This window comes from Ailuropoda melanoleuca, chromosome 19, assembly GCF_002007445.2.
Source record: "Ailuropoda melanoleuca isolate Jingjing chromosome 19, ASM200744v2, whole genome shotgun sequence".
Lineage (NCBI taxonomy): Eukaryota > Metazoa > Chordata > Mammalia > Carnivora > Ursidae > Ailuropoda > Ailuropoda melanoleuca.
In genome coordinates this window covers 5,404,420-5,427,060 of record NC_048236.1, presented here as the reverse complement: position 1 = coordinate 5,427,060, position 22,641 = coordinate 5,404,420, and the positions used below count along the sequence as shown (strand labels likewise).

General features: G+C 43.3%; 1 protein-coding gene across 1 annotated transcript in view; it reads left to right on the top strand.

The window, feature by feature from the left end:
- The window catches only part of ADGRF1 (adhesion G protein-coupled receptor F1), a 32,250-nt gene extending 26,621 nt beyond the window's left edge, over nucleotides 1-5,629 (top strand). The window contains exons 13-14 of the mRNA XM_019799418.2: nucleotides 3,970-4,036; nucleotides 5,430-5,629. Of these exons, the coding sequence (XP_019654977.2) occupies nucleotides 3,970-4,036; nucleotides 5,430-5,503 (141 nt within the window). The 3' untranslated portion in view covers nucleotides 5,504-5,629. The remainder of the gene's footprint in view (nucleotides 1-3,969; nucleotides 4,037-5,429) is intronic.
- The last annotated feature ends 17,012 nt before the right edge of the window (nucleotides 5,630-22,641 follow it).

Below are 22,641 nucleotides of genomic sequence, written 5' to 3'. Positions count from 1 at the left end.
GGTTTCCTTCTTTTCTATCATCTTATCTTCTAGCTCACTAATTCATTCTTCTGCCTTATTTACCCTGGCAGACTATCCAGTTTAGACTGCATTTCATTCATAACATGTTCAAGTTCAGCATGATTAGATCTCATTTCTGCCCTTAGAGATTTTATATTGTCGCTAATATTTTTCTCAAGCCTAGATATTGACTTCATAATTGTTCCTCTGAAGTCTATTTCTGACATCTTGCTTATACCCATATCCATTAGGTCTGTGGCAGAGGCCACAGTCTCTGATTCTTTTATTTGTTGGGGGTTCCTCCTCTTAGTCATTCTGCTGGAGGTGGTTGAGGGAATGTACAGAGTCTAAAGTATTAACCACAACCCAAGCAAGATGCACCTGTTTTATAGGGACCTTAGGGTTGTCATCCTCTTGTTCTTCCAGCCTGTCTTCTGGGGGAGGGGTCTGCTGTGCTGTTACTGAGGCAACCCTGCTTGGGCAGAATTGCCCTGCCCCCAGTCAAGGGGTGGGGCTCAGTGAAAAGCAGTGTTTTTGGGCTTTTGTCCTCTGGCAGCTTTCCCTGGCAGTTTTCCGCGTCTCTTCTGAGAGTCAGAGCAGAAGTGACCTCATCCAGACCTCTGTCTCAGAACAGAGAGGTCGTGTTCTGCTCTTCACTGAGCTCACAAGGCCACACTGTCTCATTTTTGTCTGTGCTGCTAAAAACCCACAGCGTCCTGGGTTGTGCACCCCACAGCAGCTCTCCCAGCGGTAGAACCCAGGGCCAGGCACACCTCTGCCCTTTGTGCTTCTAAAACCGCGAGCTGCCCTGGATCCCGTCTAGGGGCTGCACTAAAGTCCTTCCCCCCCCATACCAGTTTGCGAGTCTGTGCTCGGTCCCCAGTGCGGGATGCTTTTGCGCTCGGGTGTTATGTCACCTTCCCGTCACCAGCTTATGGCAGCCCTCCCCCTTCTGTTTATCTTCCGATGTCTGTGCACAGCATCATGGTTCCCCACTTCATACCTCGAGACCATCAGAGATATTCTGTTTGTAGAGATCCAGGTATATATTCTTACATCTCAGGCAGATTTCATGGGTGTTCAGAATGGTTTGGTAGATATCCAGCTATATTCAGGGGACTGGTTGAAATAGAGTCCCCTACTCCTCCATCATCTTTTTTATCTTGATTTTCATTTTTTTTCAACTGTGGACATTAACCATTGGACTAGTTACTCAAAGTAGAAGGTCTGACTTTCTGTGATTTCGAGTTTATGTCTTAGAGAACTAAAATCTCTTGAACCAGAGAATGTGAAACTAATACATCACTCATTATGCTTAAGAAAAGGAAGGAGCTACAGCCTATGTGACTGCAGTATAGAAAAACCTGTCATTAATAAGTGAGACAGGCGCCCCCACCTTGCCAGGAAGTGAGCATTTTTCTCATTTGAAAACCAAAGAAAGAAAAACACCCCAAAGTAAATTAAAACAAGAACAAAAGCAAGGCTGCCCCACAGTGTTTTTTCCTCCCTGTTTCTAACGTGAAGTGTTGACACTTTTCTTAGCATCTCCTGGATTTGTACTCCCTTCCCCATGTCGTTTCTATTTTTATTTTTTATTTTTTTAATGTTTTTTTATTATATTATGTTAGTCACCATACAGTACATCCCTGGTTTCTGATGTAAAGTTCAATGATTCATTAGTTGCGTGTAACACCCAGTGCACCATGCAATACGTGCCCTCCTTACTACCCATCACCAGTCTATCCCATTCCCCCACCCCCCTCCCCTCTGAAGCCCTCAGTTTGTGTTCCCATGTCTTTTTTAAAACAGATGACAAAAATGAGACTTTGTTTTCAGGTTAGGTGGCTCATTTGCATTAAAATAAATGTATATTTGGCAGAAGAGAAGATGAGTGTTTTTAATTTTCTGAGGGAGTTTGAGTGTAAAACAGGAACCCAGATTACAGCAGTTGAGGAGAGAGAAGGTGAGGAAGAGATACAGTGGGAATGTTCCTGTCAAAAGACTCGTGAGAGAAAAGAGTGAGGGTGGAAACCAGACATAGACGGCACCAGCGGCGACAGTAAAGCTGAGTCACGAGGATGTGAGCAAGTCCATATGCTGGGAGGGATGAGCCAGCAAAGAGAGTCTTAGAGAGTCTGAAGACAAATGGGGGTTGGGGGGGATGATTGAGGGAAGAAGATTCCTGGAAAGGCAGATGGAGTGGCTGGACTGAAGATGGACGGATCAGCCTCTTCCCCGGACACAGGAAGCATCAGTGTGATGCACATAGAGCAACATAAGCAGATTGGGTTACAGCGTGAAAGAATTCGTACCTGAGTACCTTTTTGTTTTGTTTTGTTTTTCAAGTAGGAGAAAAGGCTATCCACTAAAAGATGGGAAAATGGATGGTAAAATAGGGTCTTAAAAGGGTAGTGAAAATTTGGATTGTTGGCTGAAAAGAACAAAAGAAGCCAGCAATGTTCTCTGCAAGGACCATCCCCCCCCAAGCCACCATGACACTGTGGGGACCCACAGTGTGGTTTCTCTCAAAATCCTCTCTCTGCTGGGGGTTCAGGGCCCCTTCTTGGCCCTTCCATTGTCCCTGGCTAAGTTCTCTGTAACTCTTTACTGAGAAACAGACACTGGTGGCCCCTACAGATTCTCTCTCCAGAGAGAAGAGATTTATTTATTAATGGTTCCAATGACTCAGGTCCTGTTATTTGATCAACAGCTTAGCTTCATGTCTGAAAAGCCTGCTTTTCCCCAAACCATGTGGAGTCCCTGAGCGTGTTAGAATCTAAGTTGTCTCCAAATGGGGAAGGATGCAGTTTTATTTTATTTTATTTTTTTAAAAGATTTTATTTATTTATTTGACAGAGATAGAGACAGCCAGCAAGAGAGGGAACACAAGCAGGGGGAGTGGGAGAGGAAGAAGCAGGCTCACAGCAGAGGAGCCTGATGTGGGGCTCGATCCCATAACGCCGGGATCACGCCCTGAGCCGAAGGCAGACGCTTAACCGCTGACCACCCAGGCGCCCCCAGGATGCAGTTTTAAATGCAATGATGATGACTGTAGAATTTTTCTTTAGGGCTATCATATTAAATGTTTACTGAGTCCTGAATTCTAGAAAATCAATTATTTTGCTTTGGAATTTTTGGACATTTCTCATTACTGTTCCTATGATAATTTTTGCCCCCAGGGCTCAATATGGGGTAACCATTTATATATTTCAGTGAAAATCAGAAGCTATCATTGGGCTGTCCACTGCATATAACAGGAACCTATTTCTCCCGTCTTGATTTAGCTTCCTCATGACATGGACTGTGGCAGGAAATGGAAACTCATTCTTTCCAATATTCCTAGTGTCTACTGCATGGCGGTACTCAATAGGAGATGTTAAATTAATGAATAATTCAATTAACGAGTAGACAAAAACACAATTTACCTTAAACATCTACCTTTCCCCATAAGTACGTTTTTTATTTAAATATTTTATTTCCATTAGATAATTCAGTTTTCAAAAATTTGAACTCCGTTTAGCCTCTACTCCAGTTACTAAAAGATTATTCATAAAGGGATTTGAATGCTAAGATGAGTGAGAATAAGGCAAAGTATTATTTTGAGACCATTACTATAGAACTATTGTTTTATTCTCCGTGGGTCCCTCTTCTAGAGATAAATGTGTGAACCAAAGAAGTGTAAGCACGGACGTGCAAAAGGATAATGCCTTCCTTAAAACTGCTTTCTAGTTTGTTGTTAAAAGTTGTGAGAATAAACAGGAACACAGAATTTACTTAGAAATATGTTCTTAGGCATTTTAAATAGATTAAAGCTGGAGAAAGGGTAAGAAAGGAGTACTCTAATTTCTTGAATAGGGCACCACATAAGTGAAGCAAAGAATTGCTAATGACATTAAGATGTCAGGAAATGCAGAGCGTGACTAAAAGAATACTATTAATGTCCGAATGACTTGTTTTTCTTTGATGCAGCAAGACTCATCAGATATATCTGCCAAACCCAAATTCCCAAAGCTCTTCAACCCATTGCAGCACAAGGGTGAGTTAACAATAAGCCAAAGGTTTACGAAAAGTAAAACGAAGGGCTATTTTTAAATTTATTTTTATTTATTTTGTATTATTTGAGAAAGAGAGAGAGAGCACAAGTGGAGGGGAGGGGCAGAGGGAGAGGGAGAAGCAGACTCCTCGCTGAGCAGGGAGCCCAATGTGGTGCTCAGTCCCAGGACGCTGGGATCATGACCTGAGCTGAAGTCAGATGCTTAACCAGCTGAACCACGGAGGCGCCCCTGAAGGGCTACTTTTAAAAACCTGTGAGAAGTGCAGGAGTATCAGCTGGCCATGTTTTTGGAGCTCATCTGGATGTTGCTCAGGGCTGATAGAACACGGGCAAGAAGTTGATGCTCATGGAGACCACTATTGTCCCTTTTAATTTCATCACAAATGACAGCCATTTCCTCACTTAGACATTCTGTAAATCAGTGACCTTGATCACTGGGGTCATGGGGTGCAGGAGTGTGGTTAGATGACCATCAATTGTGTCTTGACTGGAGAATCACCCTTGTGCCAGCTGCTGAGCAGTGGGCGTGGGCCAGGTATTTGTGCCCCAGCAGACATACCCTTCTCCCTAAAATGTTCCCACCAAGGGAGAAGCCACCACCTGCTATGGGTGAGAAAGCACTATCCCCTTCACCTGTGACATGCATTGTTTTTATGTTCATATATTGGCTGTTGCTAAAGTCAAGGATATTCAGCTCTTGGAAGACTGCTCTGTAAGCCTTGCAAATAGTCGCCCTATGCCTGGGGGAGAAGAGTGGAGCATGGGGGTGAAGGAGAGTCACTGCATTACAAGTCAAGCTGAAGTCATCTTTAAGTGTCCAATTTCCTTTTCATGTTGAATTTTGTTGATATCTTTATTAAAGCAGAGAAATGGGTCATTCATTTTAGATTGTAAGCAAAATTATTTGACTTCCAAAGTAAAGTTCAAGGTTCTGAACTTGAAAAGGCACTTCCCTCCCAAAATGTTCAACATGCTCACCTAGAAGGCTTGTACCCTGTTATCACTGTCACCAACCAGCCTCGGTACTTTTTACAGTCCTCTTAACCTTTTGGACATTTGTCCCTAATCAGTAAAATGAAAAGCGAAGAGATCACGAAGTTTCCTTCCAGCAATAACATTTTATGATCTCAAATCTACTTTATTTCACTTCCCAACAGTATCTGAAAGATGTGATGCTTCTCTTCTCAAATGAGAGATGTCTGACACACGCGGGTCTCTTTGGCATTAATGTCAACCAATTGCCTTCTGTAGCTTTCCCTACCATCTTCCCGGAACTGGCCAGAGTTGTAAGGAATTGCATAGGCTTAGTTTCATTTTGGTCTCATGCTTGATTCCAATATAGAAACAATAACTCATTCTCTCTTTCCTCTCTTAGGCATTTATACAGTTTCTCATACTGGAGAATCCTCAAACGACATCATGCTAACTCAGTTTTTATCAACTGAATAAGGCTGCGAACCATAAAATCAAGAAAAATTTTTTGGAGCAACTTGACATTTACAGCTAAATGTCAGTGAAAAAATTAGCTCAATCTTAAATGGAATTTTCTGATTTAGGAGTCTGGAATAAAATAATAAGTTTTCAGCAGCTTCCTCACTGCTCTTTGTATCTTCAGTTAAATGGAATGATTTATTTCCATGTGGTTTGATTCAAAGGAATTGTTTCATAAATGTAGAAAAGTAGGTTTAATTAGAAATTGCATCAGTGGTACCAGCTTTTCACTGCCACGGACTGTGATTTCCTTTCTTATAAAATAGCATTATTCATGTGGCATTTCCGGTTATCTGAATTGGAGTAAGAAAACATCCTGAAATCACCTTAGATACATTGATGGACCATGTGTGCTTTCTTTCTTTCTTTTTTTTTTTTTTTAAGATTTTATTTATTTATTTGACAGAGATAGAGACAGCCAGCGAGAGAGGGAACACAAGCAGGGGGAGTGGGAGAGGAAGAAGCAGGCTCACAGCAGAGGAGCCTGATGTGGGGCTCAATCCCATAACGCTGGGATCACACCCTGAGCTGAAGGCAGACACTTAACCACTGTGCCACCCAGGCGCCCCCCATGTGTGCTTTCTATCAAAAAATCAGTGGCGCAAATTTCCTAGAGAAAGGGCATTCCCCTTCCAAGTTTGAGTTGAATTATGTGCTTTTTTTTGCCTTTTTGGTTTAGTCACTTAACTGTGAAATTTAATCAGAAATCAAATAAAAAATTCCATTGCAGACAGCTTTGTAGCCATTAGTTAGGAAGGATAACAATCTGATTTCATAGGTAATGCAGTCTTTTTCAGTCTACAGGGTGCTTTCATCTGGTCCCCCCGTCCAGTGAAGTGAGGTGTCCGGGCTGCTCTAGAGCGGAGATGAGGAAACAGATGCTCAGAGAGGCAGAGTGACTTGTGAAGATTGGGAAGCCAGCAAGGGGGTACTGGGGATTTTTAGGACTTTGGTTCCTAGTCCAGTTCTACAGCCCATAAAGGCCTTTGGGAATCACCTGCAATCCTAACAACATTTATAAGGTCAGATATGAGATTCATTACTCCCAGAATTCTCTCTGTGTAAGAGGCAAATTGAGCTACCCTAACACATCCTGGTTTTCTTTGATAACCACTGTAAGTACTTTTGGGACTCTTTGCATGTATAGCCAGTGCCACTGTTAGATGAGATACAGAACAGCAGGTGGATAGAAACCACATGAAGCGACATTTCCTTTCCATACTCTCACCCCTTGGACTCACCTGAGTCTCAACCCTGACTACTGGGCCCAGAAGGATGGAGCCCTTTGATTCATCCCCACTTCCAGAAATCTTAGAAATCCTAGAAATCTGCACTGGTAGTGTTTCAAGCAAGCATCCACTATTCTAAGTGCTTGCCTATATTAACTCATTTAGTCTTTATAATAAACTTATGAATGGGGAACATTTTACAGCTGCAGGTAAAGAAGGCATGAAGAGGTTAAAGAATGTGAGCAGGGTGACATGGATGGTGAATGGCAGTGCCAGGACAGTAGCTGTGGATGTTGAGTTATAATGGGAAGTGGGTTATATAAATCAGACTAGAAGGAAATGGCATTGTTTATGTAATTGTAATTAGAATCCTACACTCCTTGGTCTGTAGAATCCTCTAGTGGTCTTGCATCATCTAGCTACTATTTTACATGTAACCCTGGTGGCCTGAGTCTCAGCAGCCCGTGATTACAAGATGAAGTCATGTCCACATTTAATGGCTCTCTATAGTAGTATATTAATTCAGACTGCCATAACAAAATACCACCAACTGGATGGTTTAAACAACAGAAATTCATTTTATCACAGTTTGGAGGATAAGATACCCAAGGTCAAGCTGTCTTTAGGGTTATTTTCTGAGACCATGCTTTCTGCTCACAGACAGCCACCTTCTTGCTGTGTCCTCACAAGGTCTCTTCCCTGTGTGCATGTAAATAGAGGTCTCTGGTGTCTCTTCTTCTTCTTATAAGAACACCAGTCCTGCCAGAGGAGGACCCCACCCTGATCTCCTCATGGAACATTAATTGCTTCCTTAATGGCCTTATCTCCAAATACAGGCACTTGGGAGTTTAGGGCTTCAACATATGAACTTTGCCGAGACACAGTTCAGTCCATAACAAGTAGCTATAGTAATTTGCCTATTTAATTGAAATTAGGTTTTTTCAACATGCTCTCCCAGTTATTTCTTGAAGTCCCCAAGGGAATGGTGAAGGACAACCTCACAGGGTCACTGCATATGGCTTCACAGGCTGTGTACTGAAGAAGGTGTCATTCTCATACCTGCACTATTAATGGTGCTACTGAAAGTGGTCTAGGCTATAATCTGCACAGTCATTTGTGGTAACTCTGACTAGGTCCACCCACTTTGGCCTCCCTTTCTTGTTCTGCCTCTCACACATTCACAGTTGCTGCTTATAGAAGCTCTTTAGTGAGTTCACAACCCCACACCTCTCTCAGATGGACATGCCAGTGGCCATGCCAAGAGTTTGGATCCTAGATGTCTCTAAGGCTCCCGACGCTCATGGCGTAAGAGTGGTTCAGGGTAGCTTCCTCCCAGTTTCTGCCTCACTTTGCCTGGTTATACCCACAGTCAACAGTTCGGTCTTTCAGGCTAGACAGGTCAGATGTGAGTGTCAGCACTTAGTGAAGAGCAAGCCCATGGAGGTCAAACTCCTGGCTGAACAGTTCCTGCTCCACACTCTTTCACCGTTTTCCTACCAACAAGAGAGGAGATGTGGATTTTCATGATGCCTATTTGGAGTCACTGATGGAGGACGGCAACAGAGTATGTGAATTTGTGCCAACCATTTGGTACTCAAGACAGGCTCTCTACCACAACAGGTCCTACTCAGGGTGGTGCATCTGAATTCAGTCCCAGGGACACATTGACCATTCGGTAGGCATGTTCTAGTAGGACAGAGAACAGATTTCTGAATGGGCTACTTTGAGAGCTACAAAGTCTTAAGTATCTGTTGGCCTCCCGACATGAATAGGCTTTAATGTTCAAATAAAGAGAGCAACGGGGAACTTCTGGTTAGTGGTGGCAGATTAAATAGGCATTCATACAGCAAATGAAAATGTAAGGTTCCATGTGGCACCAAGATGTAGCACACATGAAATACTAAAGTGAGATGTTCAAAGGAAATAACGGGGGACCAGTAGATGGTCTCAAACTCCACAGAGGTATACAAATCAAAAGAGAAATTTTTGAGCATTTCCTTGGAGAAAGCCGCTCCATGAACCTCCTCATCTCTCCAAAAGGTGAGAGAAAAGATGCTTGTCCCTTGACCTCAAACCTAAGGAAAGATTTCTCAGCCTTCTATTAGATCACATGGCTGACCGGGAGGAGAGAAGAGGGGTTCTGATTCTTGCCTGAAACTGTGGGCACAGCTCTGGTAGTGGGGCCCTAAATGGTCTCTGCACTGAGACCAGCCTCCACGCCTAGGGTTTGGCAGGGTGAAGCATGTCTGTGTGCTTCCCATACACATGGTACATGGTGAGACAGGCAAGCAAGAGATAGACAATGTGGGTTTGTCTTGGGTACTGTGTGATAGGACTACCCAAAGTGATGGAGGTAGAGAAGCAAGAAGCTTTGAGCTTCCAAGCATTGAGCCTGGGCACCTCATCGTCTAGAGGTAGGGAGAAGAGGAAGATCCAGGAAAGGGGAATGAGAAGGAGCAGCCTGTTAAGTAGGGGGGAAACCAGGAGAACGCGGCTTCCCAGAAGCTAAGAAAAGACTATGGACTCTGGGAAACAAACTGAGGGCTTCAGAGGGGAGAGGGGTGGGGGATTGGGCTAGGCTGGTGATGGGTATTAAGGAGGGCATGTATTGCATGGTGCACTGGGTGTTACACGCAAACACTGAACCATGGAACATTACATCAAAAACTAAGGATGTACTGTATGGTGACTAACATAACATAATAAAAAATCATTAAAAAAAAGAAAAAGAAAAGCACTTCAAGAGAGATTTCAAGGATACAAGAGTCAAGGAAGATAAAGACCCCGACTTGCTCATTCCCATCTTATATCATGATAAAAGAATGTAATAGGCACGCAGAATAAGAAATCCCACCGTTGGAAAAAGTTTCACACTGAATATACAGAATAGAATCGTGTTTAGACTTTTTCTGGCCTTTTTTGGATCATCAGCACTTCCAGACCTGTAACCAGCAATTTTAGAAAGATTAATTTTCTCCAAATTTTTCTGTCGCTTTCAGAACAAATAAAGGGGCTGAGGAATAGTCATTCTGTAGCACCAAGAAGGTTTTTCACACTGACGCAGATTTTGGCAAGATGCCCAAATCTGTGTCCTTTCAACTGATGCTTAAGTGGAAAGACAATTTGTCTTTTGTGAAGAAGGCAGCGGGGCTGTGCTGTACTTGCCCATACCAAACTTCAGGGGGCGGACTCTGACCAAGAAATAATCCTGGACAAATTGCTCAAAGCTTAAACACACGTGAAATGCTCTCTGGCATCTGGGGGAATAAAAGGCGTTTTAATCCAACTACTCTAATTAGGAACGATTTGCAGTGTTTCTGCTGTGTTTTGTACAGTAAAAGAGATTAGGGAGCTAAGAACATAATAGCTCTGTTTCGAGATGGCAAACAATTCCTCCATTTCCTGGGTTTATGCCCGAAGGCACTGGTGAATAGTGAAGGCTGCCTGCTTCACAGCCAAGCAGGAATTAGCCACGGTTGGCTCGAGATTTCTACCTGCTAGAAAGGTAGTGTTTGATTTAAATTTGGGCTGCATCAACGGGATATCCTTGGGTGCTTTGGCCAAATATAGAGTTAATTCAAGCACATGGTGCAAAATAGATTGGGAATGTTCTGGATTTTTTTGGATTCCTCTCTTCCTTTGGGAGGAAGTCATTTAGTAAATTCTCTAGTTTTGTCAGATACGAGCCACACACTCCATGACTGAGCTATCTGCTCTTTTCAGATTCCATTTTGTACCCAACGTCTTAGGGGTAGAGGGGACAAAGTAACGCAAATATAAACTGCTGTATTTAGAGCTGGAATTTACTAAGCCCTCAGAGCTTCTTCAGGAAGGATCCGGTGGCTGGCAGGGCACTCCTCAGCCCTCAACTTAGCACCAGCGTTCGCCTTAGCACTCAGTGTGATATGAAGAAAGGGTGGAAGAGAAAGCAGAAACTATGGAGCCTTCGATATTCCAGTTTTTGTGCTAGATGCAGCTTGATCCTCAAAACCACACAGCAAGTTATATATCATTTCCTCCTCTGTAGAAGGAAGTAGGGCTCAGGGTTTGGGTAACCTGCCTGTGGTGAGAACACGGGGGGGGGGGTACATTCCGCTCCGAGGTACCCTACTCTGCCTCACTTCCTTTGTTCAGAAACCCTCTCGGCCTCCGTCCACACAAGCAGCAATGGCACCTGATATTTATGAACAGAGATTTACCCCTTTGGGATAAATATTGGGCCCCCGAGGCTCTCTTTTAAAAGGATACCGTGGTACCAAGGTACCATGATGTTATTTTTCCAGATACTTGACTCCAGATTCTTCTGATCACTTGAGCGAGGTTGGGGGAAGGGCTGGGACTTGAGAAACAACCAAAACCATAAGCGGTGGGGGAAGAGTCCCATGTTCACAGATGACAATGAATTTTCCCAGAATGGGTCTACCTTTCACCTGGCTTGATCCCAAACAACTGTGCTAGTTACATTTCTTTGATGGCGTCCTGAGGCAAACGTGGAGGGTTGTCTCTGGGAAGGGGTCCTTGTGAGACCTAGCCTCCGGTTGCCTCGGGCATTTCTCTGAGCTTCAGTTTCCCATCAGTAAAACCACAGAACTGCTTTCATTAGATAAACTTGGAGAACCCTGCCAGTCCGGCCTTTCTCTGATTCTGTGTCTCTTCATAGGTCACATGGCCGAGAAAAGAGAAATTTATCACCAAAGAGTACCAGCCCAAGTGGGTTTGGCAGGACCTTATCTTGCTGGGTAGGAATCATAGATAAAGCATTGCCAACAGCTACATTTATGCCAACCAGATGGAGGCAACACCCCTTTGGAATTCTGACCTGATGCTTCAAACCAGAGCAGGGGAGCGCCCCAGTGTGATGTGTTGCCAAGGGACACATTGCTTTTGTGGATAAGGTTTCCTGGATCTTAGATGTCAGCCATGTCCCCCAACAGGGCATGAGCAGGGCAGCTGTGAATTCCATGACAATGTGCTGCTGGGCACGGCCAAGGACAACTCTCTGAGGCATGAGAGCTTCGCGGGCCCTGGCGATAACGTGGGTTTGTTTCCCCGAAGTTGCGTGGGTCCGGGAGCCAGTACCACCTGTCCTTTGCTTCACCTGATTGTGGGGAATGTTATGCGGCCTTCCTCCCCATCAATTTTAAAAAGGAATAAAAATCAAGTTGCATTTACAGAATCATTTCCAGAACTTACATCGACAATTGTTTGCACGTTGAAGTCTGCCATGGCAGGAAGAGCCCAAGCCCTGCTTTCTCTCAGACCAGAGCAGTGATTCTCCAAGCATCAGCATGACCAGGAGTTTCTTAGACATGCCACCCCCAGCCTCCTAAAGCACTCTGGAGTGGGGCCCGGGGCCTTCTGTTTTGACAAGCCTGCAGGTGACTCTGATGCACGCGCAGATTTGGGAACCACTGACTTCGAGAACTCAGAGAGGGAATGTTCCAGACTGAGGCTGGAGATTAGCATTCTCAGGCTCTGGAACCTCGCCTTATGTGGGAGTGTAGGTCATGAGAATGAGGATTTTTTTTCAGTTTTATTTTCTATTGCCAACACTTCTGAGCAGAGAAATGTTTAATGCCGTATGGTGGGATTCTGGATAATGTAACATCACTGTTAAGAAAGAAAGGGTTTGAGGCCTGGCTCTAACACTTGCTAATTGCATTAACTTGTTATATTCCCAAACCTCCGTTATTTCATCTGTAAGCAGAGGTAATAACTCCATGTAAAGTTAATGCTGGGAGCACATTAGAGAAAAGCNGGAGAGAAGCTGAAAGTTCGTTTTTTGGTTTTTACTATAATAATATTTTTTATTATATTATGTTAGTCACCATACAGTACATCCCTAGTTTTTGAAGTAAAGTTCCATGATTCATTACTTGTGTATAACACCCAGTGCACCATGCAATATGTGCCCTCCTTAATACCCATCACTGGCCTATCCCAATCCCCTACCCCCCTCCCCTCTGAAGCCCTCAGTCTGTTTCCAAGAGTCCATAGTCTCTCATGGTTCATTCCTCCTGTTTTGTTTTATTTTTTTTAAGATGTATTTATTTATTTGAGAGAGAGAGAGAGACAGCAGGTGCACACATAAGTGTGGGGAGGGGCAGAGGGAGAGAATCTCCAAGCAGACTCCTCGCTGAGCACAAAGCTGGAGGCCAGGCCTGATCCTACAACCCACGAGATCATGACCTGCGCTGAAACCAAGAGTAGGATTGAGCCGCCCAGGCGCCCAGAGAAGCTGAAGGTTTTTAGCATACTGCCTGGTATTTGCTAGTCATCCAACAGATGGTGGCTATTAATGACATTTATAATGATCGTGTTAATAACGAAGCATGGATTCCATATGACATTGTTACTGCATGGAAGCAGTGCACTGGGAAGAAAGGTANAAGAGTCCATAGTCTCTCATGGTTCATTCCTCCTGTTTTGTTTTATTTTTTTAAGATGTATTTATTTATTTGAGAGAGAGAGAGAGACAGCAGGTGCACGCACAAGTGTGGGGAGGGGCAGAGGGAGAGAATCTCCAAGCAGACTCCTCGCTGAGCACAAAGCCGGAGGCCGGGCCTGATCCTACAACCCACGAGATCATGACCTGCGCTGAAACCAAGAGTCGGATTGAGCCGCCCAGGCGCCCAGAGAAGCTGAAGGTTTTTAGCATACTGCCTGGTATTTGCTAGTCATCCAACAAATGGTGGNAACAGATGGTGGCTATTAATGACATTTATAATGATCGTGTTAATAACGAAGCATGGATTCCATATGACATTGTTACTGCATGGAAGCAGTGCACTGGGAAGAAAGGTACAGTCTTCAGGAACCATAGACAAAGCTGCAGATCTCAGCTCTGCTACTGGCCACCTAGGACAGGCTATCTTATCTCTATTTGTAAAATGGGAGAGATCCAGGGTCACTGGAAGGATCAGATGAAGGCCGTAAAGCAGCTTGTTGAGTGCCTGTACACTACAGGTGTTAAATTGTCTTTCTCCTTCCTTCCCTAAATTGAAGGTCAATGTGCCAGGGATTTAATCAAGCAAAATATTCATATTGGGACATTCTATCTGGATGGATTAGAAAATACTTGTTTAAAAGGTGGGGGCGGGGAGCTGGCCCCTGGGTGGCTCAGTCAGTTAAGCGGCTGCCTTCGGCTCGGGTTGTGATCCCAGGGTCCTGGGATCGAGCCCCATATCGGGCTTTCCCTGCTCCATGAGGAGCCTGCTTCTCTCTTTCTCTCTGCCTGCTGCTCCCCATGCTTGTTCTCTGTCTCTGTCAAATAAGTAAAATCTTAAAAAAAAATAAAATAAAAGGGAGGGGAAAGACCACAGGAGGCCATGAAGGAGAGGGGCCCATTATGCTTATTCTTTTTCTTATTCATTATCCTATAGAAAGATTTAATGACCCTTGATTTGTCAAAAGAAAAAAATCCCCAGGCAAAAGAAAGCTTTTAAAAAGAAAAATACAGAAGAGCTAACACCCTCAGTTTGCAAATGTCTTAGCAGTTTACAAGAAGGAAGCATTTCTATCACTAAGCTAGCTTCCGGAAGGGAATGTCGATACAATTAAATGTCCTTACAATCTGCAGCCTCCAGGAAGTTCCCAACCATCTTAATGTTAAGGCCTTGCTAGAGGGAAAAACAACCTTAACTTGACAATGGCAAGGCCTCTGGTATCTTATGAATCTTCTTTAACATATGAAAATATTTTCTCAACCTCCCTTTTTCCTTACCTCCCCCAACCCCATGGTGTATAATGAGCCACCCCTCACAACCCCAGTGCAGCAGCTCTTTCTGCCCACGGGTCCTGTCTCCGTGCTTTAATAAACCACCATTTTGCACCCCCCTCCCCAAAAAAAGAAGAGCTACAAACCAGAAAAAATTCACACAAAGTTTGGAAATTTTCTATGAGATTGACCTAGGTATGAAATACAGGCGGAATAGATCTTACAAGTTTAGAACTTTAGAGTTATACCTAATTTTCAAAATAAAAACTTCCTTGTTTTATATGGCTACTTAAATCCATAAAAGTGGTCTGGAAGAATTTTGTTTTCTCAAAAACTTCACACTCCTCTCAAAGCTGCTGATTTTGTCATCATGGAAGGTATTCAGAAGATTGTGATGCTGACCCCAAAGGTAACTCCAAGAGAAGGGTTAACCCCCCGCCCACGCACACCCCCTTCCTCCTCCCATCTCCATGCCAGGCCCAGTAGTGCTATGAAGTCCCAATTCAATGTATTAACTCTGGGATTCCCTCTCCAGTGCAGCTGATAAACCAGTTTCATGTGCAAAAATACACCGCAGTAGATGGAGGCAATGAGCAAATTTGTTCAAGATCTGACGTCTACGGCCAAGAGGTGAAACTTCATTACTGAAGTCCAGCATTTCTTTGCAAATGCTTCTTCTGGATAAACTAAAGTACACTATACATGTGCTCGGTTATCTTATGACATTCCCAAGAGGAGGAGTGGTCACAGGGAGTCCAGGATAGGGTGTGCGTGCCCGCAAGCGCATATGCGCGTGCCCACACACACGCACTCTCACCACTTTCAGACATAGCTCTGCCTCCTGGTTGGACACGTGCCTAGATACAGGCACATTTTCCTTGTGCCACACTGGATGTTCGTTGTTATCATCTCCACCTTATCCACACAGAGTCCACTCACGTCAACTTATTAAAGATCAACCCCATTTAGGCTCAATAAGCCTTCTATGACAAATCTTCTGTGTCCCATTTATATGACTCAACATGAGATTCTTTAACAGAGAATGCCACTTAATCTTCCTCATTATTATCCTCTTAGTTCTATAGATGAGGAACTAGAGACCAATTTACCTAGAAAATAACAAAAATGAAATTTAAGCTCAGAAACTCTCTCGCTCCAAATCCCCCTTGTTCTTTCTGTTCCCAAACTAGTCAAGATCCAAGAATTGCTGAAACTGGTAAGAGGGAGGTTACCGAGATGCCTTCTGATATCTATCATATTATTTTACTTTGGTTAACGTCTTTCTGTCAACTGTTGATTTAGCCCTAGCAAGAAATGTCATCATTTACCCACTAAAACACTGACCACAGAATTCGTCGTTGGTGGTCTTCTGTTGGGTCAACCTACATCCTTCACGGGATGTGTAGCCACGTTAGACAGCACAGGCTCCAATCTTCGCTTCCCCAAACTTACCTCCCACAATCCACAGCCAGACAAGAACATCAAGAAGGTTGAATGCCCTCCGAGGAGAGTGAGGACACACTCGCAGGAAGCCAGGCTTCCAGGCTGAATTTCCTGAATGGGGAGATAAGTGTGGTTCTTCCTCCCCTAGTGGAGGACTCAAAAGGCGCGTCACTGAGAGGCCCTAGGAAATACTCCATTCTCTGCCCTTTTCTCTGGATCCTGGGCACAGGGGAAACCTGCCAGCAAACAAAGGAAGAACAAACACATAAGTAAAAATCCTTTATTGGGGGGGGGCGCCTGGGTGGCACAGCGGTTGAGCGTCTGCCATCGGCTTNAGCGGTTGAGCGTCTGCCTTCGGCTTAGGGCATGATCCCGGCGTTGTGGGATCGAGCCCCACGTCAGGCTCCTCTGCTGTGAGCCTGCTTCTTCCTCTCCCTCTACCCCTGCTTGTGTTCCCTCTCTCGCTGGCTGTCTCTATCTCTGTCGAATAAATAAATAAAATCTTTAAAAATAATCCTTTATTAGGTATCGGAAAGCATGAAGGCATGAGTGGGAGAAAAAACGTGAAAAGAGGGAGAAAACAATGATTTATATTCCTAGGGCTGCTGAGAGTATGTTGTGGAGAAATCACAAAAGGTTTCATATTCCTAGAAGAAAAAAAAAAGGGCAGACACTGAAGGTTACGCTACGGAGGGCGNGTGGAGAAATCACAAAAGGTTTCATATTCCTAGAAGAAAAAAAAAGGGCAGACACTGAAGGTTATGCTACGGAGGGCATTCTTTTCCTGAAGGGCTTGGAGACTACACAAGGAGAAAGAGATGTGTACTTTACTTCCTTCTATGTGTTAGAAGTAAAAAGTCTGTGTGGAAGAGGTGGAGAGCACGAGAGGATGAGGACGGTGTCATTTGCAGAAAACACTGAAATATCACAGTTACCTTTAGTTTTAGGATAAGGAATAAAACATGGTCTCCTTTTTATTTTCATCTTATGAATTGACGTATCAACTCATTCCATGTTTTCTTAGTTGGGGCGTTTCCTCCTCCTGAATATATCCCATGGCTCTTGGGATAGATTCTTTCCGTGTAGTTAGTTGAAGCTAAATCTGAGGGTTTGACTAGATTTGAAGCCATTATGCATAATAAATTCTACCACACATACTCAATTCTCAGAGTGCACACATGACACAGGAAAAATAAATAACTGGCTCATTTGTAAAGGGCTGAACACTTTTGTGACCTTTGTTAACACTGGTAGTCATGCAAGCTTTGGAATGAGCAATCAAATTTCATTCTTCTGGGCCTGGGAGGGGAGTAGGTCAGCTTAGAAAAGGACATTTACCTTCATGCACTTCTGAAGGCAAGAGAAAGAACATTCTTTGAGGGTTGTTTTTTTTTTCTTTTCACTTTTACTCTAATGGAGAAATGGGCTGTGTTTTTAGCAAACACTACTGAAATCAGTCCATTCAGGAAAACAAACATAGCACTCACTCTGCAGGTTTCTAAAAATGGTTCTGCTTGGAAGTATGCAAACCTGAGACTCGCTTCGAGCCTTTCCAAGATTCATTCATTCATCTACTCAACAAAAATCTTCTGAGCTCCTATTATGGCCAGGCACTGTTGTTGGTATCAGGGTTATAGTAATGAGCAAGATGAACAGGGCAGGTGAGGTTCCTGTCCATATGGAACCTCTGTGCTGCCCTCTCATCCTGCACTTCCACAGGATTGCCAACCCTTTGCAAGCCTACAGCTTCTCAGCTTGCCCGGTCGGTTTCTTGCTCTCTCCTAACCTCTGCCGTCTTGCAAAGGTGTTATTTTTATGGATTTGGAATACGTAGGTCCCATCAATAAATAACATGACCACTCACCATGCAGTCTGACTCGCCTAAAAAGCCCACCGCTCTCTTCCACCGTGACAAATCTCCCTGGCTCTTCATGGTGCTGGTGGCACCCACATCCTGCGTGAAGACATTCCTGCTGGTCCTCCCTCTGTCAGCTCCTGTCTCCTCGGAACCTTGTAATACTCAAGTAGCCATCAATGTTACAGGGGCAGGGGGTATTTATTGCATACCTTTCCTATCATTTGCTGTTGTCTCCTTTAATCTTATTTTACCCGCTCAACTATTCACTCCTTCACAGCAAGGACTGGGCTTTATTCTGTGCTTAGCTAGCTCATTGTATTAGATTTGCATATGAATTCTATACACTTGAAATATACTTTTTCATTCGCTAATTAAAATTTTTTATAATTGTGTTGCATGCTGAATCATTCGCATATCTATCCATTTAACATATTCTGAGTTCCTGTTATGTCCAAAATGATGTGATGCTGTGGGGGATAGAAAGGAAATTGACAACACAATGTATGCCCTTGAGGAGTTCATGTTTTCCAAAATGAGTCAAGAAAGGCCAAGGAGCGATTCAACAATTTTGAAATTAAAAATAACTCATGTTGTAATTCTTGGTTCTGATTATCAGAAGTTGCGTGTGTGTGTGTGTGTGCGAGTGTGCCTTCATGAGTGTGTGGTGTGCATCACACTTGGTTGATAAGAGGAAAGACTAGCTTTGCCTTATTTTGGACAACTTTTATATCATGCTATAATTGTCTACAGGAAAACCAGGCGATTGGATAAAAGCTAAAAATGATTCAGTTGATCATTAGATGTTGGAAATGTAGAGAAGAATCCACTAGAAGATTGACCAGTATTTTCTCAATGCTGACCAGCTAACCTGTGAACTAGTCCTAAGTAATGAGTCTTTCACAGATATTTCCCTCTTCATGCAACTTGAAAAATGGGCACCATTCTGATCAAAACAGTTTTTCTTTCTCTATTATTTATTTGTAAATCTGGTGTAGGAAAAGGTAGCTCTGGGTGTGTTAGAAAAATTATGGTCAAGGAGATGAAAAAAGTGAGGCCCTTTCATCTAATGTGACTATATACCCACCTTGACACACCGCAATCCAGAGCCACTCACACCTCCCTGTTTTTCCTTTAAACACGCAGATGAATGCTTCAAGCAGCTTTTTGGTATTTTCCCATCTCAGTTCTCTCCACTGTTTGCCAAGCCCTTCTGGACAAGCCAAAATGAGAAGCATTTCCTTCTTGGTGGTGGTTGCTCCGTGGCCCTGTGTTTTAGTGTGAAACTTGTGTGTGTGCTTGCCTGGCTTGGAGGTAGAGATCTCCCCCACGCCCCTGGGCTTTGAATGGAGCAGAAAGGTGGAACTTGTTTTTGAACTTAGCAATAACAATGCTGACTTTTGGAGTGCTTAAGAAAACCCCTAACACTGCCAGGAAACAGCTGACTTAGAAGTTATACACAGCAGCTATGACAGTCGTTGGAAATGGCACCAAAGACCATTTCTAAGGGTCCTACAACCAAATCATATTGGGGCTTGAGGCAGATTCTGTGTATGAGGGGGAGGGGAGGGATATTTTATTTCCTCAAGTAGGATATGCTGATTATTTCTATAGTCTTTTTCCCAATGTTATGGTATTTTCCACTTTGTGTCTGTGTGTTACACTTGTATTTATCACTTATTCCTTCCTTCAATCAATCACTTCTACTGATGGAAAAGAAACATGTGTTTTATTTTGTTCTATTTTGTCATTGTTTTGTTTTGCTTGTTTTGCTCCAAAGCAAACAGTGAAGCCAGAAATGGTGCCAGGTAAACTACTGTGAAATCACTAGAGATAAAATGTGGAAACCCGGCATCACTTGAGGTGTCTCCTGCAGACGTCCGTCTTGCCTTCCGCATGTCTTGGATAGCAATGTACCGGGCCTTTTGAATATGAGAGTTGAAAGGAGAGCAAGTGGTCAAACTCCAAAGTAAGTAGAATAGACACAGAATTCAGATTCTGTGTCCATAAGGTGACAGATGCTTGAGTCCCCATCCTGATATTACACCCTGGGATCTGGTTGTGGCCTGGAGGCTATAGTATAGGGTTCATGGAAGAAGGACGGTTCCATTGTAAATGCCCTACCTCTGTGGCTCAGCCAGAGTAACCTATCACCGATTTTCTCAGTTCCTAGATTGGAACATGCTGGAGCACTTGGGCTTTCGCGGGGTGAGAAGACACCTTTGTCATTATGTGGTAGCTTATCCTTTATATGTTTCCTTCTGTCACCATATTCCCAGTCCTTTGGATTTAAGAATGTATCTATGGCTCACTCACCTGGATAGCTCTGGGCCCTAACACGAATTCTAGAAGGTTTGTTCAGTGAGTGAAGGAATGAAAGATTAAAATTAATAGGCAGAGAAACAGAGACTTCTTACCAAGAAACTCTCTTCTCTGTACAAGTGACTTTCCAAGGTAAATTTCCATTCTTTCACTTTAAACATTGACACAAGGCCTGGTATGGGGATCAGGGTAATAGGAAGGAAGGAGAAGTCTCTGTTATCCTGTAAGGAAATGCAAAACTTGAGTGGGAGTGTAAGAAATGCATTTCATGGAAACTGACTGTGGGCGACTGAAAAAATCATTAATGCAGAAGAATGTAAATATATCACAGGCGAGCTAAAAGACATCACGCGTGTATACACACACACAATTTAGAAGATATACACAAGACTACGCTCTGCAAATGTCCTCATGTCATAAATTTCAAATCATAATTTTAACGAGCAGCATGCTCTTTCATCATGTTGTACTGTATTTAATAATTTAACCAACCCCTCATTCGCACGGCTCTGTAGTAAAGAATTAATCTTACCCAAAGAGAGGTGTGGCCTTTACTTTGGCTACTGGGAGATATTCTCTGGGCCTTTGGAATATCCTACCTGATAAGAGCATTTTTGTTTATCTTAGGGACGTGTGCCGCACTGCACAGTCTAACAATATGATTTATGACGGAGGTTTTAGGGCCATACGGCCTCTGTTTTACCTCCAGAGGGGCTGAACACGGGGTAAGATATGCCGCACTGTCACACAGGCAGTCAGTCATGTATTTGTGCTTGAGCCCCAAGAAAAATTCCAGATGTCCAAAAATCAAGAGGCCTTCTCTCATTGGCAATTCTTTGTCATATTGTCACACATTGTTGCCAGGGGATTTCACCCTGACCATGATTCTACTGGAAGGAGACAAATAGAATCTCCACATTTGGAATTTTCTGGAACTCTGCCCTATGCATATCTTCCCTTGGCTGATTTTCACCTGCATTCTGTCCTTATAATAAACCATTACCTTAAGTTTAACAGTTTTCGGTGAATTCTGTGAATCCTAGTGAATTATCAAAAATGAAGGGGGCCTTAAAAATCGAAGATGTGCTCCATATATACAAGGGAATATTACTCAGCCATCAGAAAGAACGATTACCCAACATTTGCAGCAACGTGGACGGGACTGGAGGAGATTATACTAAGTGAAATAAGTCAAGCAGAGAAAGGCAATTATCATATGGTTTTACTCATTTATGGCACATAAGAAATAGGAAGATCGGTAGGAGAAGGAAGGGAAGAATGAGCGGGAGGCAGGTAAACAGAAGGGGGAATGAACCACGAAAGACTGTGGACTCTGGGAAACAAACTGAGCCCTTCAGTGGGGAAGGGGGTGGGGGAAATGGGATAGGCTGGTGATGGGTATTAAGGAGGGCACATATTGCAAGGTGCACTGTGTGTTAAATGCAAATAATGAATCATGGAACATTGCATCAAAAACTGGGGATGTACCGTATGGTGACTAATATAACAAAATAAAAATTAATAAAAAAAATCGCTAAACTGCAGTTGGCATCAGAAGTGAGGGTGATTTTGTGGACTGTAGTCCCTAATTTCCACAGGAGCATTCATATTTCCCTTTAAGTTGTCAATGATTTTTAAATGAATTACGGTTTTAAAATAGCATTTTGTAAAATAAAGAAAAAAATTACATTTGGTATACATCACTTGTAACATGTATTAGAGAGGTGAAATGTGTTAAAATACAGCTCTTAGAATTAGGAAAATAAGGCAAGCCGTTTGAATTTGTGTAATGTAAATAACATAGTAATATCTAGTATGCTCATCTGTTTGTATCTTTCATCATTTCCTTTCATTAGATTCATAAAAATAGAAATAATGAGGTAAAATACCTGGGCATCAAACTTGAAAAAGTGGAAGCATTTGGGCATGTAGCATGAGATNGGGCGTGTAGCATGAGATGGGGGAGGGAGGGAAGGCCTTCCACGTGGCCAAGGAGAAAAGGCAAATGCGTGGAGGCAGGGCGGCATAAGATGCTTTTGGAGGTCAGTGAGGGAATGACCTGGACTGCACAAATGAAAGCTTGGACAGGCCAGTATTTGAGGAAAAAGGTGACTCCCCTTGTGACAGGCCTTCCAAGAGTCTAGCTGCCATGGAACCTCATTGTACACAGGATTTGAGGGAGCTGAAACCCCTGTAAAATGTTAAGTTTAAAAGTTGATTATTCCAGAGCATCCAGACGAAGTGGATAGCAAGCAGATTTTATGTCATATGGGCAGAATCTAGACTAAGAGACTTCTTTTCTTTTTTTTAAAAAGATTTTATTTATTTGTTTATTTTAGAGATAGAGGGAGAGAGCATGTGAGCAAGTCGGGGGGGAGGAGGATAGGGAGAGGGAGATAGAGAATCTCAAGCACACTCCTCACTGAGCACAAGCCTAACACAGGGCTTCATCCCAGACCCTGACATTATGACCTGAGCTGAAATCAAGAGTCAGATGCTCAAACAACTGGGCCACACAGGTGCCCTGTAT